General features: G+C 43.3%; 1 protein-coding gene across 8 annotated transcripts in view; it reads left to right on the forward strand.

Annotated features, from left to right (window-relative positions):
- The window catches only part of LOC111846094 (low-density lipoprotein receptor-related protein 1B), a 342141-nt gene extending 334183 nt beyond the window's left edge, over window positions 1–7958 (forward strand). For 6 of the 8 annotated variants that reach the window (XM_072700926.1, XM_072700927.1, XM_072700931.1 and 3 more), the window contains 5 exons: window positions 3233–3309; window positions 3707–3797; window positions 3883–4033; window positions 6109–6183; window positions 6758–7958. In XM_072700926.1, the coding sequence (XP_072557027.1) occupies window positions 3233–3309; window positions 3707–3797; window positions 3883–4033; window positions 6109–6183; window positions 6758–6898 (535 nt within the window). In that variant the 3' untranslated portion in view covers window positions 6899–7958. Of the gene's footprint in view, window positions 1–2147; window positions 2262–3232; window positions 3310–3706; window positions 3798–3882; window positions 4034–6108; window positions 6184–6757 lie in introns of all 8 variants that reach the window. The other 2 variants (XM_072700933.1, XM_072700930.1) reach the window with 2 other exon arrangements.
- Window positions 7959–20903: the final 12945 nt, after the last annotated feature.

The raw sequence follows: 20903 nt of genomic DNA on the forward strand, positions 1-20903 counted from the left end.
TATAGGACCACGGCAATGCTCCAATGCACACAAACAGGGATTTCCTGTAGATCCCCCATAAAGAACCGCGGCAATGCTCCAATGCACACAAACAGGCTTTTCCTGTAGATCGCTCATATAGGACCACGGCAATGCTCCAATGCACACAAACAGGGATTTCCTGTAGATCCCCCATATAGGACCACGGCAATGCTCCAATGCACACAAACAGGGATTTCCTGTAGATCCCCCATAAAGGACCACGGCAATGCTCCAATGCACACAAACAGGGATTTCCTGTAGATCCCCCATAAAGGACCACGGCAATGCTCCAATGCACACAAACAGGGATTTCCTGTAGATCCCCCATAAAGGACCACGGCAATGCTCCAATGCACACAAACAGGGATTTCCTGTAGATCCCCCATATAGGACCACGGCAATGCTCCAATGCACACAAACAGGGATTTCCTGTAGATCCCCCATAAAGAACCGCGGCAATGCTCCAATGCACACAAACAGGCTTTTCCTGTAGATCCCCCATATACTGTAGGACCACGGCAATGCTCCAATGCACACAAACAGGGATTTCCTGTAGATCCCCCATAAAGAACCGCGACAATGCTCCAATGCACACAAACAGGGATTTCCTGTAGATCCCCCATATAGGACCACGGCAATGCTCCAATGCACACAAACAGGGATTTCCTGTAGATCCCCCATATAGGACCACGGCAATGCTCCAATGCACACAAACAGGGATTTCCTGTAGATCCCCCATATAGGACCACGGCAATGCTCCAATGCACACAAACAGGGATTTCCTGTAGATCCCCCATACGGGAACATACTGAAGCTCCTTTGGTCAGACATGGGGGCATTATTGGTCACTTGGATAGTTAAGTGTAACGTAACTGCATGTTGTTTCCAAGTGGAACGTCTCTGGGCCGTCTTCTCAGCGCACTTGAAACTTTAAAAAATGGAAACTTGAATAATCTTAACCCAGTTTATCCCCCTGCACACTCAGTCTTTCCCTTTAAAATAACAAGAATGCAAGTTTCAGTCTATCAGCTTCACTCATCCCATTCAGACAAAAACTCACTTAAAATATTTGTTGGGAAGCTTTGATGGATTACAGCTTTATAAAATGACAGAAGCTCATAGGCATTTATCAGCCAGATGATGACTGTCACTGACTGCATTTGAGTAAAACTGGCGTTTAATTGCAGATTAATTAAAAAAAGTGAATACACCAATAAGCCGTATTTGGTATTTTGATGATGCCTTTTAATATTGTTTTTTAAGTGGTTAAGAGAAATATTATTTAGTCCTAATTGTAATAGACACTGCAGGGTAGAAACTGTGCCCCTTTTTGAGTCATGGGGCTTGCAGTTAGGAACTGACCTTATTTCTATAGCTGTTGACGTACTTATTGCCTGACTCATGTACGTATTAAAGCCATAAAAACAGTAATGAGAAACCTGAAAAGTCCCTTTCACGGTTCAGGTATTTGCTAATTAGCTGCAATATGTGGATTTAATCTTTTTTGTATGTGTTGTCTATGACTTGCTGAAGAGGACCTTTACCTGAATTTATGCCCCCCCCCCCCAGCATTTTGTGTAAGCAGGAAAAAAATCACCAGATTTAAATGAGAAAGTAAAACTGCGGTCAGTCGATTGTGTTGCAGCTTGTTGAGCCGTGTCATGAAGCTTTAAAAGTCAGTGTTATGACTTTGTGTTATATGCCCAAGGCAGCTGGTCGGTAATATGAACACGGCTCTCAGATAAGTCTTTGAAGCGTTTGACCGCCCATATGGCGTTAGCGGTGTGATATTGCATTTGCGCCCAGGGAGGTATTAAAGATTGTGAGGCCCCTGTGTCCCCCTCCTCCTAATGCTTTTAGATCTGTAGGCCCTTTTGCCATCTCCTACACTGCCTTGTCCTGCGGTGGGTAAATAATGATGTCAGAAGAACAATGGCAGTTGGTAGTTTGTTGTGTTTTTTGGCAAATGAAACAACACATGGACAAAATGTTTGTTTTCTCCTTACATTTCGGTTGGCCCACCTCTGACTTTCCTGCATCCTTGGCGCTGTGAGCTGGTGGATTGTGAGAATGTGTTTTTCCTTCATTTATTTCTCCGTTTTGTCATCCCACTGCAATTCCCGCAGCTGCACAGCCGGGTTCAAAAGCCAGCGCTGCGACGAGCGGGCGAACCCGTGCGATCACTACTGTCAGAACGAGGGGATTTGCACGCTAAACGCCTTTAAAAAGCCTCGCTGCAAGTAGGTCATAGATAGGACCCAGATTCCGTTGCCATGACCATAACTGTAACCCCCCGCCCCTGCTAATGTGCTCCCATTTCGGCAATGTCAGCTCACGTTGTTGTCGTCCGCTCCCAGGCCTCAGATCCCACCTCTGCCAACGTGCTGCTCATCTGACATTCCAACTTTGGGGCATATCTGCATCCCATTATGCTTCCGGGTCCTTCTGTGATCTCCGTCTTGTGCAGCCCGTGTGGGTGTATCTTCGTAATCGCCTTGCTGCTTCTCTGTACGCGCGTCCGTGGCGTCGCCCCATGGATACCCCACTTTCAACCAGAAACCCTAGTTAGCAGCACACATGCCCTCCTTGGAATGCGGCATTCCGGCGTTTTCCTGACAGCGGCCCACAGCAAGGCTGTGCCCTCTCCCCCCCACTCCCGATGCCGAGCCGGATCTAATCACCCTTGCTAAGACGTACATTTCATTAGCTTCCTGATTACCTGTGCTTAATGCAGATGACCGCCTCCGAGATGCCCACTCCGTTATGTAAATGTGATTACATGTGGCTCGGAGCCGGGCCGATTTAACCGGCCATCCTTACATCATCACCTGGGAGTTTATCTCAGATGGCTCTCAGTAAAACAATCCGGAGGGCGTGCCCTACCCTTCCACTGACATACACTCTCATATACACACTCCTGTACCTATAATTAGCATCATATGTCACTTACAGTGTAGTATTTCTGAATGCAGAAATAACGAGGTTGGTGTTTCCCAGGCTCCATTGTTTACAGCTTGTGCTCATGAACCTAACCCTGCAGTTTCCATCCCCCAGCCTGGTGGCATGGCCGCCCCGCTGCCGGCCGTCACCCCTCAGTTTGCCGTTCTTATCGTCATCGGCGGGTAGACCGGCATATCACCGCATGCCTCTGGGATTTCCAGGAGGCCGTTGTAATTCCTGCCAACTGTGCCTCCTGATTGGCTCATTTCAGGTGTTCCGCCAACTGGTCAGGCACCCAGTGCGAGAGGCCCGCCCCCAAGAGCAGCCGATCCGATGACTCCAGCGGGAGTGAGTACCTGGGAGGGGGCCTGCACGAGTCCCATGGGCTATACCTACCAGCCACTGACCTTATATTTCTGCATGTGCAAGAATTGAGTGTTGGCTTAGCCATAGCTGGTGTCTGATTTCCTTCTTTCCTTGTAATGTTGCATAAGTAAGAAACAGAGACATGTCATGATCCTATTAGAAATTCAATCAACATTCACGGGTTTATTGTCACATGTACAATAAAGAGTCAGTTCCACTATGCAGTGAAAATATTAATCTGCAGGCCCCAGCAAACAAATGCACCTCAAAACACAAATACAAATCTAGATTAAGGTGCTTGCAATACGACAGTAAGTATGCTACCATTTAATCACAAAGCATATGTAGTAATTTTATTGTCACCTTTTTTTCATTGCAGGAAGTATTGCAATCATTGTCCCCCTTGTGCTCCTGGTCCTGTTAATCACCACGGTGGTGGCAGGTGTTTTCATCTGTAAAAGAATGCAGAGGTAAGGCTTACGTGCTGCACAAGTCAGACACTGCGCCTCGGTGTGTCCTGTTGCCGTGGTTACGGTAACCAAGTCACGTTTACAGGGGCAAGCGAGTTCAGCGGCAGCCGATGTCTAATGGGGGCATGAATGTGGAGATCGGCAACCCATCTTACAACATGTACGAGGTCGACCACGACAACCACTCAGATGCCGGGAGCATCCTGCATCCCAACTTCACGCTGGACCCTCACAAGGTGTGCAAAAATGCCGTCTCTGTGGTGAAACGACTGCTGTAAGACCAAATACTACTTCTCAACAAAAACACAGAACTCGGCATGCAAAGAAAACAGAGACAAAATACAGTACCATAGAAAATGTAGCAGTAATGGATGTTCCTTGTATATAAGTTAAATATAAATAATTAATGAATAATAATGATATAATATTATCATATCATTTATATGGACTACTTTGTTTAAGATGGAATCTACACATTTTTAATATTTTAAACATTTTTTAAAAAGCCGGCATTGTATTCATGCCAAGATGTGACACAGGCCTGTGGCTCATAAGGACAGACAGGAACAATACAGTGGTACCTCAGTTCTCGAACTCATTAGAAGTCAAATTTCTTAAAAGTTGAACCAACAAGTTAGAAAAAAATTACCTAGAACTCGATCTGAATCTCAGAAGCTGAACCATGAACGCCGACCTAAGATAACTTGTACACGCGGGGAAATGAGTCACGCGGCACGTCTCTCAAAGGGTAACGCTTCAGTCTCAGCCTCGCATTCGCTGTGATAGCATTGTGCATGTTTACACTAGCTGAATACATATTTTTAGACAGTAAAAATACATTTGGACAATGATAGACAGTAACAGTAATTCTTGCTATATAATAAAATACATTTAAAAATAAAGATTTCTTACTAATTATTTTAATATTAATAATAAACCATTAATACATTTAATTATAATAATATTGTCGTGCCGAGTGGGGACGGAACGGAGACAAAGACGTAGACGTCAGGGTATCGGGGAATACGGGGTTTAATTACAGGTGAAGCAGGCAAAACGCAGACAGACAATACAATGACCGGACTGGGGAAACAAACTGAAACGCGGACAAATACAGAGAGCTAATGAAAACAACCTGAAACAGCTGATCACACAGGAATTCCAGACGGGGTTAACGAGGGGGCGTGGCACACGGAAGGAGCGGACGATCGGGGCAGGACACATTGTTTTTTTAACTTTACACATTGCTTGGATACATTTATTTTCTTACTTTACAAATTACTGTTTTGATAAATGTGCTTAGATGTGTTTAGTACAGTATATGCTGTTCTTGTTTTATCCAGGTCATTTTGTGTTTAAATGCTAAAAAAAACATATTTAGATGTAATTTTTTGAGGCCGGGAACCAGTTAATTCGTTTTCCATTATTTCTTATGAGGAAAATTTGATCACAACTCGAACTTTTTAGGATTTGATCCGGAGTTCTGAACGGATTAAATTTGAGTTCTAAGGTACCACTGTACTTGTATGCATCGGAAGTCACAAGCACCATGGGCACCACAAAGTCTTAATCAGAACATCAAAACTTATGTGAAATCGAACTACACTAAGCTTTCTTGCCTGTTTCAGATGGAAAATCAATGATTGTCCTTATCTCACTTTGTACTTTTCTGCCGCTTTCCCTAAAGCTTCTCTTGTTCTCTGCATATAAAAAGTTTACAAAAAGAAAGGAATGCATTAAGGCTTTGGCTGCCTGCTGAACTATCAGCCTGCCACCATCTTCCTTTCCACTCTTGGCTCTCTGCTGACAGAACTTCATTACCCGCTTGTGTCCCCCTGCACCCAGCCAGACAGGAGTGCCTTACCTGGGACTTCTTTGACACACTGGGGCACTCGCTCAGCCTGACACTGATTTCCATAACTGATCGAAAAATGAGTCCAGAAACAGATGGTGCCCCTCTCGCAATGTTTCAGGCAGCAGTGGGTGTAGCAGTGGGTGTAGCCACACTTACATAATGACTTAATTGCCATAGATTTAGACTGCATTTCCTTGCTTTAATGCAGGAAGCTCCTTTAGATAGGGTAACACAGGCAGTTTCTGAATCCATAGAAGATCCCTGTAAAATGGGAGACCATTTGAGACCATGTCAGCTTTATTTAATGTCTGCCGGACTAAATGATGCATTTGATGATTGGCTGGATAAGAAGTGATTCCTGTCAGACATGACGGTCACCGTTGAGGACGGTTGGGGTCGTTTGTGGGTGTTTATGGGAGATGGGGGGTTTTCAGGTAGGTGCGCTTTGTGTTGTAGGGCTGGTGTGTAAAATCCAGCGATTCCCGCAGCCTTCCCGTTCACACTGTCCCAAAGGAGCTCATTCCCGGACAGGTGATCTTCTTGCCCCTCCCCACTCCTGCTCAAACAGCCTGTTTCCGTATCCCACTCGTGTCAGTCACACCTCAGAACAAACCCAGGTGCACCGCTTACAGTTTTAGCCATTTGTTGGTTTTAAGGCCATTCCAGCTGACATCTGGAGCTGAAACTTTGCTAACAATTGCCATGGTGTTCTGGTAAATGAAGATGACGAAAGTGGGTCATACCAAGCTGCTGTTTGAGGTGTTCCTGCCTGCATGTGTAGTGCTGTCCTTGCATGAACAGTTTCAGACTTTGTGGCTGTGATTTTATCCAGATACTTTTTCCTTTACATTTGTTTGCATGGCTCATTTTCCTTATACTTAACTGAAACAGCCTTTACTTTTTTGTTGTTAATCAAGCCTCTATACTTTCAAGAATAAATAAGACTATGAATAGTTTTTAAACATCAGCTTATGTAAAAATGCCTGTTTTATGGATGATGCATTTTGTCCTGAAGCTGGTTGTGGAGTCTCATGCATGCTGAGTGTTTTGGGATTATGAACTACTGCAGATGCTCACCTCTAACTCCAAGGTTGTGCTTTTGCAGTCCATAAACTACTCGAACCCCATATACGCTAAGATATACCTTGACGGACAAAATTGCCGGAAACCGGTTATCAGCATCGACGAGCGGCGAGAGCTTCTCCCAAAGAGACTGGAGGGGACGATTCGGGAGACGGCTGCGTAGACTGCTTTTACACTCCTCTTTTGTACGCCCTGTATAAATGTATAAAACAAAGGCGGAAATGGAAGATTTTCTAAGTCCTACCAGAATGGTCCCTTTTTCCTTTTTTTTTGCCAACAGCGTTGCTGCTTCTTTCTGTTAGCGTGCTGACACTTCGGACTTCTCCATTTTTACCCGTTTTTTTTCCCACAAAGAATATAAATACTGCACTATATATATCATAAAAACTGCTGCTGATTTACCTTATATACAACAGATCAGTTAAACCGTCATTATTTAGAAAGGTGTAAAATTATTTTATAATTTCCTTTTGCGTCTCTTTTTCATCAAGATGGATATACAATCTTTATTTTTTTTTCCTTTTTGTAGCCAAGGTTAAATTCGTCTGGTTCACTTGTTAAAGGCAAACGTCGTATGTGTAACCCGTGTGTATTAACGATAAAGGTCACTCTTTTTCATCTGTGTGCGAGCTTATGTGGACATTTTGGATCACCAGCAGAGGTTAAACGTATCTTAATATCTGACGGTAATGAAAGGATTCATTACAAATTAATCCTGTTAACACAATTTTTTATTTTACAGATTTACTTTCCAAGTATACTATATACATTCAACCTTTAGTAAGGCTATCTAATTCTCATTCGTTCTTCTTCATTCTCCTTCTTGTGAACCTGTTAATTACATATTTGTTCATTAGTATTTTTTTAAGAACAATTAATTTGAAAGTGCATTTTTTTAATATTCCTTTTCATTTGCAGACAGTACCTTAGCTTCTTGCACTTCATGAATTATGTTCTGTTAAAATCATGGGCAAAACAAGATTCACACATTTTCTGCAGAGACTGCACATCGACGGATCAAACTCCATTTAAAACGAACCCCTATCAGCTGTCTCTACCTTCACGAATGCATATAGATTTAACGGGTTTTATAATTTTATATTTGATTAAATGTCAACTTTGGCTGCTTGTATTTTGAAAAAAAAAAATGTAATAAATGTAAGTAATTTTATACAAAATGTACACCAATATTAAATAAAAAGGTTTTATTGCTGTTGACACTATATGTTACAATTGTTAAATTATATTGTAAACAACATGTCACTTGGATTTTGGGCTCTTGGCCAGACTGAAGGAATGTGAATGTTTATTAAATACAGAAATGGAGCATAAAATGGGACATGGTCAGAGAAAGCACTGGGAGGTCCCGGAAGGGCTGAGAAAACACCGGGTGGTCCCGGAAGGGCTGAGCGAGCACTGGGAAGTCTCAGAGGTCGCGGAAGGACTGAGAGAGCACTCGGGGGTCGCGGAAGGGCTGAGTGAGCACTAGGAGGTCGCGGAAGGACTGAGAGAGTACTGGGAGGTCACGGAAGGGCTGAGCGAGCACTCGGAGGTCGCGGAAGGACTGAGAGAACACTGGGAAGTCCCGGAAGGACTGAGAGAGCACTGGGAGGTCACGGAAGGGCTGAGTGAGCACTCGGAGGTCGTGGAAGGGCTGAGCGAGCACTCAGGGGTCGCGGAAGGGCTGAGAGAACACTCGGAGGTCCCAGAAGGACTGAGAGAGCACTGGGAGGTCCCGGAAGGACTGAGAGAGCACTGGGAGGTCCTGGAAGGGCTGAGAGAACACTCGGAGGTCCCGGAAGGGCTGAGTGAGCACTGGGAGGATGCCACATTCTAACAAATAGTTAGGTTGGGTAAATAAAACATCGCCACTAAGCACCCCTACCCTATGTGTGTGAAGTATGAATTTGGCATCAAGTTCTTCAAAGAACTTTACAAAAATATAATTTATTATAGAGTAATCCAGTATATCTTCTACGGGAAATTAAGGGTGTTAAAAATAATTTGTCTGCATTTCAAATTCAGCATTTCAACCCTTGCCTTTATCTGGTTCATAGAGTAGCCTGTTTTTAAAAGTGCTTTCAAGTCTGCCTATGTATGTTAAATGTGTTCTAAAATAACCTTTTAATAGTCCTCCTGTTGACCAATCAGCACCTTTTACAGCCGGTCGACACATCTTGTAATAACTCACTGGTGTGTTAATGTACCGGGGCCCTGGGAGGGAGGTGACAAACATATTGTCATTTGAGTGACAGCCTGGTGCTGTTGGTGATGCTCAGGAGGATTTATCTGAGCTGTGATTCCCAACTGGCAACCCCCACGATGACTGACACCTGTAAAGATTTCATATCGCACACTTCGAATGTGCTTTTACTTCATCTCCCCCCAAAGTTAATAATTTTCGCGCTGTGAGTCAGTGAGACAGGAAGAGGTGACGGAAATTTAAAAAAAAAAAAAAGCTGGTTTCATGCCAGTTTCCTAATAAGGAAATCATACTGTTCTTTCCACTCAGCTCCAATATGAGTACCTATAAATAGAAAAGATAAATGGTTTAGGCCAGAAAAAAATTATTGAAATTATTACTTTGCAGTAAATGTTCTGTAACACTTGCATTCATGCTGCCATTTGCGTCCATTATGGGCCATGTCAAATTCTGCTGGGAGGGTGGGCTGGTCCATGATTGTGGGGGCTTGGACAAACAAGTTTTTTTAGAGGGCAACAGGAGACACCTTATAACAAACACTCCCAGAGGTACCCGAAATCAGCACCATAAAAGGAAAATGGAGCAAAAACCAAGAACCATTAAGCATTTCAGGCATGTCGAACGTCAGACTTACTCTCTCAATTCCCTCCAAAGTGTATTGGAAATCGTCTCCTGTATCAGTTTTTATTTTATGAACCACATCCTGTTTATTCCAGTCAAGGTCCTGTCAACCTATCATGGATTCAGTAACGGTGTCTTTTGCATGGGACGGCAAGACATGGGTCTGCCCCCACTTTACTCACGCATTAAATTACTTTTTAGGACGAAATATGAATAGTTTTGAAGCAGAGAAAAGCAAGGAGCTACATCATTCTGTAAGTTGAATTCTGAAGCTTATTTTCAATGACTAAGGAATGCTGGGTCATGATAGGCGTCCCACTCTTAAATTCCTTCCATGTTCTATATTTACTTAAAAAATACAGTCTGAGAACAGTATCTCTGTAAATGACAGACACAATATTTGACCTTGGTGTGGAGAAAAGTGGGATGTATGTCTCCTTTAAGCCCACTTTGTATTCTGTTCCAAGTATTGCAACTGTAAGTCATAGTATATGGATCTTTATTTGCTGTCAAATTCAGAACTTTCTTCTGTAACGTCAAAAAGAAGCCTTGCTGTGATATATAATAAAATGTGTTTATATGATCTTGTGGCTTGATAGGCTAATGAAGCACTTAAATGGGTAGCTACTGTAGGTAGCACAGAATGTGCTATCACAATGCAAGCACTGGAGCCTTGTTTAATGTATTCTGCAGGCATGACTCTTGCTCCTGGTTGCTTTGGCTTACATTTCCGATAAATCATTGTCAGCCAAATAGACTGGGAAAATATTGAGTGCTAATAGAGGTCAAAATGACTTGTTTCATCTTGTTGTCTTTGTAATGCTCAAAATGAATCTACTCCGCAGTGATTTTTTTAAGGACAGAAATTGCCATGTTTTTCGTCATTAATATACATATCACATAGTCATGTTCATGATTTTGGAAATTTCTTATAATTTGAGATAAAAGTTCTTGAAATTGTTGTGTTGGAAGCATGAAAAATGGGCGAGCGTAAGGATCTGAGCAACTCTGACAAGGGCAAAATTGTGATGGCTAGATGACTGGGTTAGAGCATCACCAAAGCGACTACGATAGAAAGGTGCCAGAGCACAGAGTGCATCGCAGCTTACTGTGTATGGGGCTGCATAGCCGCAGACCACACAGAGTCTCCATGCTGATCCCTGTCCAAAATGGGCATGTGAACTTCAGAACTGGACCATAGATCAATGGCCCAAGGTGGCCTGCTCTGATGAGTTTTGTTTTCTATTGCATCATATGGATGGCTGGGTGCATGTGAGTTGTTAACCTGGGTAAAAAATGGCACCAGGATACACTATGGGAAGAAGGAAAGGCATTCATGTGGATGTTACTTTGACATGTACCACCTACCTAAACATTGTTGCAGACCAAGTAACCCCTTCATGGCAACGGTATTCCCCAGTGGAAGTGGTCTCTTTCAGTATTATAATGCACCAAGATGTCACTCTATATTTTTAAACAAATCAGCATTTTTAAATCCTGATTTAATCATGGTTTTGCTGTCAGGTTGCTTCCAGCTTAAAAAGTTCCATGGCAGCAATACAAAAGAATAAGGTGAGGCAGGAGACACTGGGGGCAACCAGAAACCAAACAGGTAAAGGGTGGAAGCAGCTTTCTAATGCCAGAGATGACTGTTAACTTATCCGACAGTTCCTCCTGAATCGTGGGATGACATCAAGTGACCTTCAAAAGGAATAGGAAACTGCTAGGGGAGCTAGGGGCTCCTAGAAGCAGGAGAAGCAAGGAAGTAGGAAGAAGGAACCAGGATGCATTTTGTAATATATATATATATATTCATAGACACACACCCATATATTGAGAAATGGGTGAAACAAGATATTGTGCGGTGGTCTCTTAATTTTTTCCGCAGCGTACTATATATTGTTTTATTTTCAAGAATAATAACCATTCTGGCATCATCAAACCATTATTATAAGTTTGATTTACAGTCATTAATGATATCATGCTTTGAGGAAAAAAATCAGAAAATTTAAAAAAAGATATCTCTTTGCAACAATACAATCCTTATAAAGGGTTTATGAATGGTTTATAAAGGTTGCAACGTGTAAATCATTAATTGACAGTTATAAATGTAATTTTTTTTCATTAATGAGTGACTACCACGTATAAGTGACCAAAGGAGGCTTATTATAAAGCGTTAACAAAAAAATACTATAAAGGATGGTCAGTATGAATTAACTGGTCGTTTGTAACACTGTTCTTAGCTCGCTGCAGTTATTTGTTAGCCCATGTATCACCTGCGCGTTAAGGCCTTGGAAAAGGCGGGGGGGGCGGGGGGGGTGCACATGTCACACAGCCATATCCACGGGGTTTACGCACTCTCTGACCTCAGCGGGAAAGGGTGGGGGGGGTGTGCACATGTCACACAGCCATATCCGCGGGGTTTACACACTCTCTGACCTCAGCGGGAAAGGGTGGGGTGTGTGCACATATCACACAGCCGTATCCCCGGGGTTTACACACTCTCTGACCTCAGTGAGAAAGAATGGGGGGTGTGCACATGTCACACAGCCATATCCCCGGGGTTTACGCACTTTCTGAACTCAGCGGGAAAGGGTGGGGGGGGTGTGCACATGTCACACAGCCGTATCCCCGGGGTTTACACACTCTCTGACCTCAGTGAGAAAGAATGGGGGGTGTGCACATGTCACACAGCCATATCCCCGGGGTTTACGCACTTTCTGAACTCAGCGGGAAAGGGTTAGGGGGGGTGTGCACATGTCACAGCCATATCCCCGGGGTTTACGCACTTTCTGAACTCAGCGGGAAAGGGTTAGGGGGGGTGTGCACATATCACACAGCCGTATCCCCGGGGTTTACGCACTTTCTGACCTCAGTGGGAAAGGGTTAGGGGGGGTGTGCACATGTCACACAGCCGTATCCCCGGGGTTTACACACTCTCTGACCTCAGTGAGAAAGAATGGGGGGTGTGCACATGTCACACAGCCATATCCCCGGGGTTTACGCACTTTCTGAACTCAGCGGGAAAGGGTTAGGGGGGGTGTGCACATATCACACAGCCGTATCCCCGGGGTTTACGCACTTTCTGACCTCAGTGGGAAAGGGTTAGGGGGGGTGTGCACATATCACACAGCCGTATCCCCGGGGTTTACGCACTCTCTGACCTCAGCGGGAAAGCCCACATCCAAAGTATCATACTTCACTCATGATGACTAGAGAGGTTCCTTCTACCTGCTGGAAGTCTGACCGCCTTGTCAGGAGCTCCATTCTAGTGCACACCGTGAGTTATAACTCACTCCTAACAACTGAGCAGATACAAACCCTGTTAATCTCTCCCCCGCCCCCAGCTGAACTGCACAACTCCCCATCTCCACCATGGCAACCAGACAAGTGGCCCAATAGGGCCAGAGGGTCATTGCTTTTCCTCTCCATTATCCACCTGTATGGGACGTCAATAGGGCCCCTCAAATTGGATTTCTAATGACATTCATTTTCAATCAGCCGCACACTTTCAAAAAGCTGCCTGATAAATCCCTCGTGTGCCAAACAATTAGCGTAGCGTGTCCAAAGAGGAGCACGCTACCAGCCCCAATATCCAGCTTCCCGGCATTTAAAATGTCACCTATTTGCCAGTCAGATGGGGTTTTGTCCTTAATCTTTGTCTCACTGTACAGTCCGCTCCTCCATCTGAAATCTAATGCTGCCCACATTAATGTCTGTGCTACCCTCAGCTCTTCCTGCTTGCTTCCGTTGCATTATATTAGAATGACATAGAGATAATCTGCAGGCTGACTGCTGAAGAGAAAAGGATTTCTGGGTGAATTTAATAGGATTATCAAATTGGTAGGCAGTCATGAAACAAAGTTGATGCAAAATGTCTTAATCGCCAGGTTAGCAAAAGAGTCAGCTATGACTGGCAGGGAGATTGCAGATGATAATCGTCTCAGCAATAATGGCAAGCAGCTGCCAGCTGTCAGAAAGCAATGAATAAAAAAGAAAGCCCAGGCTTTTCAGGGCATCAGAGTCTCATTAGGTTATGATCAGCAAAGTTTGCGATTTAGGGATTCTGTAAACAATGGTTCTCATGCCTGCTGGAAAGCACCATAGCTAGAAGATAAAAGCAAACCATATTAGACAGACATGCGCTATAGAGAAGCATCAACAGTGGAATGATACAGAAATATACTGAGGTTCTGCAGTCTTTGTCATCATTTGATGCCCTCCAGTCAATAACCATATTCCAGAATGTTCCATCTTCCGACTGGGCCTGCTGGCTTCCCAATGGTATGTTCATAGTTTGGATGGTTGAGTCCATCCACCTTGTTACTAGCTGCTCTCTTAGTCATTTACCTTCAACGTTTCCAAGAATCATGGGCTTTTGTAATGCCCTGTGTCTTTCTCATAATATGCCCAATGTAAGACCACTGAACCTTTGTGTTTCAAATGAAAGTTCGTGCTTCTCCCCCCTCCTCCGCCACATGCTGTCCAAGGGGTGCTGGGGGCAGGGGGTTAGGCGATGGGGGTCGACACCCCCTATGCAGCTGCCTATGCCTATAGGATCAAGTCAAAAACAATTTAATTACTCAACTTTTATTTTTACATAAGGGTTAGGTAAACTGTTTTTTGTTTTATATACATTTTACTTTAGCCAAACAAATCAATTTCTGGCACCTTTAAACTGCCCATAGTGTGTGATTCAGCATGTTCCCCGTTCCCCGTGCTGGAAAAACATCTGATGGATGGATGTATGGATGGAATAGATTTTAATTTAGATCTGTCCCAAACACAATGCATATTTTGACCAGCATACTGTTATTTTTAATTAGTGTTATGGTATTTAACACTATGAATAGCACAAGTATATAAAATACTGTATTTACACATAATTGGGTTTAGGTATATTTTAACTTAAATCTGCATTAAGGCTCCAACTTCAGGGAAATAAAGAGGGTTAATTAAGCAACCTGGACAACATTGCCTGGCAGGCAAAAGCTGCTCCACCCTTCACAACATACGACAGCCAATTAGCTGCAGGAAAGCAGACTGTAGGGCTTCACACCGCTGCTCCCATGGCCAATCAGGTGACCTCAGGGAACACTAGTGGTCGACAGAAGGTACTGTAGTGGCCCTTCATTACAATGTAAGACTGTCCATCCCCGGAAAGTATAATGGAGCGGTGAAGTATCACGTCTCCAATGCTGGATCTGCCCTGGGGGGCACTAACAGGCAGCTCGGCCTTCATGACCATGGCTGTGCAATGAGCTTGTAAAGTTTAGCTCATCTACTGCACGGCATGATTGGGTGTTTCTCTCTGGTACACATTTTATGTTGGTCTTGTGCTGAGGCTCATGATTAACTAATTAATGATCTGCCCACTTGTTTATGGAAAACTAGCAACAAATTCTGATTAATAATTGAACAAATCGCTTTGTTACAAATGACAACATTTCCATTTTCAGCTCTCCATGTGATTGCAGGGAATGTGGAGCACCAATCACTGTCACTGGCAAAAGAGAAAGATAAACGGCAAAATCACATTTATAAATGAGTGAGCTATTAATCTCATTGATTATTATTTACTATTGGTAACAAAATATACTTTTGTTATAGGGTTAACACTGTCAGGCATTGAATAACCTAATTATGTTTAGAATGGAATTAATGCAGTTAATACCTTGACACTGTGACTCAATATTTCAATGAGTGCTCAGAAGTTGACAAATGAAGTCTAAGCCATTCAGTGACCCAGAAGTAACATAAAAACCTATTCATTATCACATTTAATACACAAATATAGAAATCTGAAGATATAAACGCCAAACATACTGTTCAGGCTCTTGGTTGCTAGGCAGTCAGCGAATTTATTCCAAAGACCTGACCCAATAGATTCACAACAACAAAAAATCTAAAACAATGAAGCAGCATATACTGCCCATATCCAAAAATGTGCCTTTTACATTTGAATTTAGTGGTGCTTAAAAAGAAACACACATTTAAGTTTAATTTTAGTCACTGTGCTTTCATGTTCCAACAGGAGCTATAGAAATTTGGTTTATGACTTTTTTGTTTGGTTTCCTGTTAATAACACATCATAATATGTGTCTATGGGTGATGGCTAGATGGCCAAAGCAAACAGGATCATGTGTGATCAAAGTGCCTGCACACATGATGAGCACAGAAGCCTCGAACTTGCGGCTGATTTCCTACAGCGAGTGTGATGTCCAACAATGTGTCAGACGTCGTGTGTCTGTGAAGCATCTCGATATCAGCACATGCCAAGCTTGAGATGGAGCAGAAATTAGCCATCGGCATGATTTTCTGGATCACACCACGATGGGCACGTTATTGCATAATTGAGCCAGTACTGTTTCCGGAAACCACCTCAATAAATGCAGCCTTTACAGAAGAGAAAACAATATTCTGGATTTATTTTAAGCTACGGCAAAAGCAGATCTGTACAACCTTACCTGCGCAAACAGAGAATACCGCATGATTTTTCCCGCCATGCCCCAGTCACCATCCGCAAGCTGCTTAGAGTCAGCGGTGCACAGTGCTGGTGCCCAAAGATACCTCTGATATCTCCCATGTCACAACCCTTTTCAAGATGATCTGTCATGGTTCTGTGTCAGGTTCCCTTCACATATGTATACAGCAGCACTAACAGAAATGGGTTTCTTCCCCTGTTTTATGGTTGCGGTCATAAAATATTAGGTAGGTACTATATTTGAAACTTTTAGACCCAGTCTGATAATTACTAGCATAATTACACCCCTCCTGCCCACCTGGCCAATGTAAAAAATGAACAGGATTTGTTCACTGCTGAACGGAATTGACATTTTGGTCCCGCTCTGCTCTTAATTTGGTAAATACACTGTTCTGAATGTCGGTAGTGTCACCCATGTGGCCTGGGCAGGTTTCGTTCTGCCTACACAGTCTTTTTTGTCAAGGTTCATCTGGAACAAAGTGCTTATGACTTCTGACCCCTTAGGACTAAGCTTTGGCAGTGGAATACTGCTTTCTCCTCTGGTAAACAGTGTAATTGTGAAACAATATTTCTTTTAACAACTGAAATATAAATGCTCATATTTACACAGTGTTTAACTAGACACTTATCCTGGCCAGGGGGGCTTGGAGCTCATCCTAGGTAGAACTGGGCAGGGGACACCCAGGATGGGATGCCAGTCCATCACAGGGCGCAGGGTGGGATGCTAGTGCAGCACAGGGCAGGGACACCCAGGGTGGGGTGCTAGTCCATCAGAGGGCAGGGGATACCCCGGACAGGATTCCAGTCCATCACAGGGCACAGGGCAGGGACACCCTGGATGGGATGCCAGCATATCACGGGGTACAGGGCAGGGGTACACCCTGGGTGGGATGCCAATCCATCATAGGGCACAGGGCAGGGGATACCCTGGATGGGATGCCAGTCCATCATAGGACACTGGGCAGGGGACACAGTGGATGGGATGCCAGTCTATCACAGGACAGGGGACACTTAGGGCGGGGTGCCAGTCTATCACAGGACAGGGGACACTTAGGGCGGGGTGCCAGTCTATCACAGGGCTCTAGGCAGGGGACACTGGATTCAATTGCATTTAATCAGACTGCATGTCTTTGGGCGGTAGGAGGATCCCCACATTACATGGGGAGCTCATGCAAACTCCACACACATACAGCAGATGTGGGATTCAAACCGCCAACCCTGGAGGTGTGAGCCAAAATGCCACTCTGCTATTAGTTACGTCACTCCAATTTCATATTTTCAGCTTGCCAGTTTGAACACCATATAAAGGATTTTTAATTGTATTCTAAAGTAATTTATTCTGTAATGAGGTGACATTTTTAATGTTTCAATTAACAGACTTTTAAAATTAGACTGAGATCAACTTAAATTTAGGATTCAGTAGCAGTTGATGCACAATGTGTGCACTCCCAAATTCCCCAAGCAGATGTAAATCATGGCTTAGTTATATTTGCAGACCCCTAACTGTTCCCCTGCCCCCCCCCCACCCCCCCCCCCCCAGACCATTTCCATTGGCAAGGAGAGAAGAAGAGGACAGTTACTGCATTAATTTCTCAACTTCATATGATTCAGGTGCATTGAGCATCAGTCAAGACATTTATAGCTACAATCTGAACCTGGCTGATGAGGAGGCCAGTACTGCAAACCTTCACGTGAGTATTTGAAAAGTAAAGGTTGTGTGATGGTTGTATGCTGTGCTTACAGGACCTCTGGCACAGAGCTGTCTGTGTTTTGGCACCTCAAACGCTACATCTGATATGATTAAACTTAATATTAATTATAATTAAACTTTGTAATAAATACAAATTGAACTAAATATATGCATATTTATAAAATTGTTTGTATGATTTTTGACATAACATAGATCTGCCTCAATTAGTATATTTCGCTCTTCTGACTTTTGATTTGAAAGGGAAAAACTGCACCATGCGCACACAGAAAAATCCACTTTTTGGCGCCTTTTCTTGCCAGATCTGTGAAAACAGGCCACATGATTGTTGATAATTTTGAAGAGATTAATAGCAGACGTAAAGCTTCTGCTGAAGCAGCGAAGCAGCTCTGGCAGCAGCACAGATAGGAGTTTTATAAGACTTGGATCTACAGGACAATCAAAATCAGCTCCCACACATTTTAGCTCGCCAGGAAATGTGGTCATTAAAGAGAAAAGCAGTCCGATCTTTCTTTTTCTGCTTCTAAGCTGACTTCTGGAAAAATCAAAAGCTCTTGCTGACTGGGTGGCAGGAGTCTTAAAGAAATTTAAAAATTTGTATAAAGCAGCACTTTCAGTACAGTTGTAAACATTGATCAAACAGAGACTGGGAGACTTGGGGCAGAAGAGTCATTGCAGAGTCACATTGCCTCTCCATGCCTCAGCACAGGGAGGACAACAAATGTGATTTCAGTACTGCTCTCAGGCAGAACAGAAAAGAGGGCATTTATCAGTAAGCAGTGCAGGCAATGAACACTTTGTAAACCCAGCCCTGGGACTTTTTTGGGAACATTCAACCAATGACTTTGAGGAAATTGAGATAGATTCATCACACAGAATAGAGAATGAAACAAGACTATCATGCTTGAGATAATTATATGTCACGCATTACAAGCCAAATTTTTTTGATTACTATCATTAAGCTATCTGAATGTGTCTGGATTACATGGGTTTAATTTTATTTAGAGTAATCTAATTTTCCTAGTTAATTTTCTTTCGTGTAGAATGACTGTACACTTGCTGTGATTGTTCAGGATTTTTTTTTACACCCCTATGGTGGCTGGCAGTGGAAAGAAAGTCATGAACATACAGCTCTGGAAAAAAATGAGAGACTATATCTTTTAAAAAATATGCATTTAAAAATCCTGCTTAATCTGGTTTATGCTGGCAGAAGGCTATACTGAGTGGCAGGCTGCTTCAAGGCTCAAAGTTTCTAAGACAGCAGTACACAAGAATAAGGTGAAGCAGGAGACACTGGGGGCAACCAGAAACCAGCCAGGTAGAGGGCAGAAGCGACTTTCTAATGCCAGAGATGATCGTCAGCTTATCTGGTAGTGCCTCATAAATCAGAGGATGACCTCAAGTGAACTTCAAAAAGGAATGGGAAACACTTAGTGCAGGTGTGAAGTGTACTGCTAGGACAGTTCATATCAGGCTTCTAGAAGCAGGAAGGAAGTCCCATACAGCAAAGGAGAAGCCCTTCATTAATGAGAAGCAGGGAAGAACCAGGCTGGAATTTGCAAAAAAAAGTATATTTTACATAGACACGAGAAATGAATGAATTAGAAAATTTTGCATGTTTGTTACCATGGTCCTGGTAGCAGTTATTACAGTTAAGGAGACAGATCTTACTTCACTCATATGAGTGGTAACCATGTCTTTTATCAAGTTTGGAAAAAATAAGTCAGAGGCAGGTCTCTTTGTGCCCCCACCCCCCAAAACCCCTTAAGATGTTTCATAAACAAAATAAATGAATAACCAGAGTCAGAAGATTCTAGTTACAGTAGATAGCACTTCAGCATCTTCTAAACAAGCAACATGTGTATTTACATGTTGTGTTGTGACTGTCTGTGGCCAACAGGGGGCCCAAACCTCATATGCATGATTTGAATGGTGGTAAACAGCACCATTGGCTCCAGTGAGCTGGTCTTAATGTGGTTATGTGTGAATCACTGATCCCAACATTGACCACGTTCTGGAGGCTCTTGAGATGAATCGCAAATGGCCGCTGCCTCTTGTTTCATAGAGCCGGGTGATGGCTTGCAGCCTGTGAAGGAAAATAAACCATTGATTACAGCTTCTGGATAGTACCAGTCAGACTGCTGAAATCTCCAATAAAATCCTGATAAATACCTGATTTCCTCCTAAAGGAGAGCATGTTGACATGGCACTGGACTCCTTTAGGCTCAAGGACCTTCTGTGACAGGAATGGGCCATTTTAACAGTGCTGTACCTGAATAGAATATCTTTTCATTTAACAGTTAGAACTATGCAAGCAAATACCATGGGCATTGTGGGTACATTCACCATTACAATGGTCCAGTCATGATTTAAATAGGAGTGCTCTTCATTAGGCAGAGGATAATGATGCTGCTCTTTGGGGTGAAAGTTTGCTGACTTCATCCTTAGTCAGAGATAACAGGGGGGACCAAAGGGGTGAGAGATGATGTGCCATCAAAACTGCATTAATGGGAGTTTTGTTAATGACTTAATTACCAGCCCATTCGGCATGACAGCAGAAATGTGAAACAAAACAGCTCACGGAGGATGCACTTTGTGCAAGATATTACCCTTCTGGGAGTACTGTAGGTTCACAATGCCAGGCAGCAGAGGGGGTCGGGGGTCAATGTCTTTCCCAAGACATTAGCTGGAGTTCTCCAATTAGTCAAAGTGGATCGTCATACACAAGGAAACTAAACAATACTATGATGTTTTGTGAATTCCTTTGAACAAAATATTTTGCCAATAATGTAGCGCTAGGCAGACCCAGACATCGCAGCAGCAGGAACAAGATCAGGCAGCTTAGTTTAGATGGGAGCGCTGAACACGACCATCAAACGCCAACTCGCCCACACCCCCGACCCACTCTGCCCACTGTGCTGGCCCTGTTGAATGCCCTAACCACACACGGTGGGCGCACGCACACCACGCTTTGCAACAGTTACCATTAATGCTACAAATGACATTACTATTCAACACAATAACAACACAATTGACTCTAATTACCTACACGATTTACATTGTTTTCATAGGTGGCATTTCATGTCCAACATGCTGTGCCGCACATACTGTAAGTAAGCCAGTGCTACAATATTGTAGTGCACATATACTGT

The sequence above is a fragment of the Paramormyrops kingsleyae genome, chromosome 16 (genome assembly GCF_048594095.1).
Source record: "Paramormyrops kingsleyae isolate MSU_618 chromosome 16, PKINGS_0.4, whole genome shotgun sequence".
Classification (NCBI taxonomy): domain Eukaryota; kingdom Metazoa; phylum Chordata; class Actinopteri; order Osteoglossiformes; family Mormyridae; genus Paramormyrops; species Paramormyrops kingsleyae.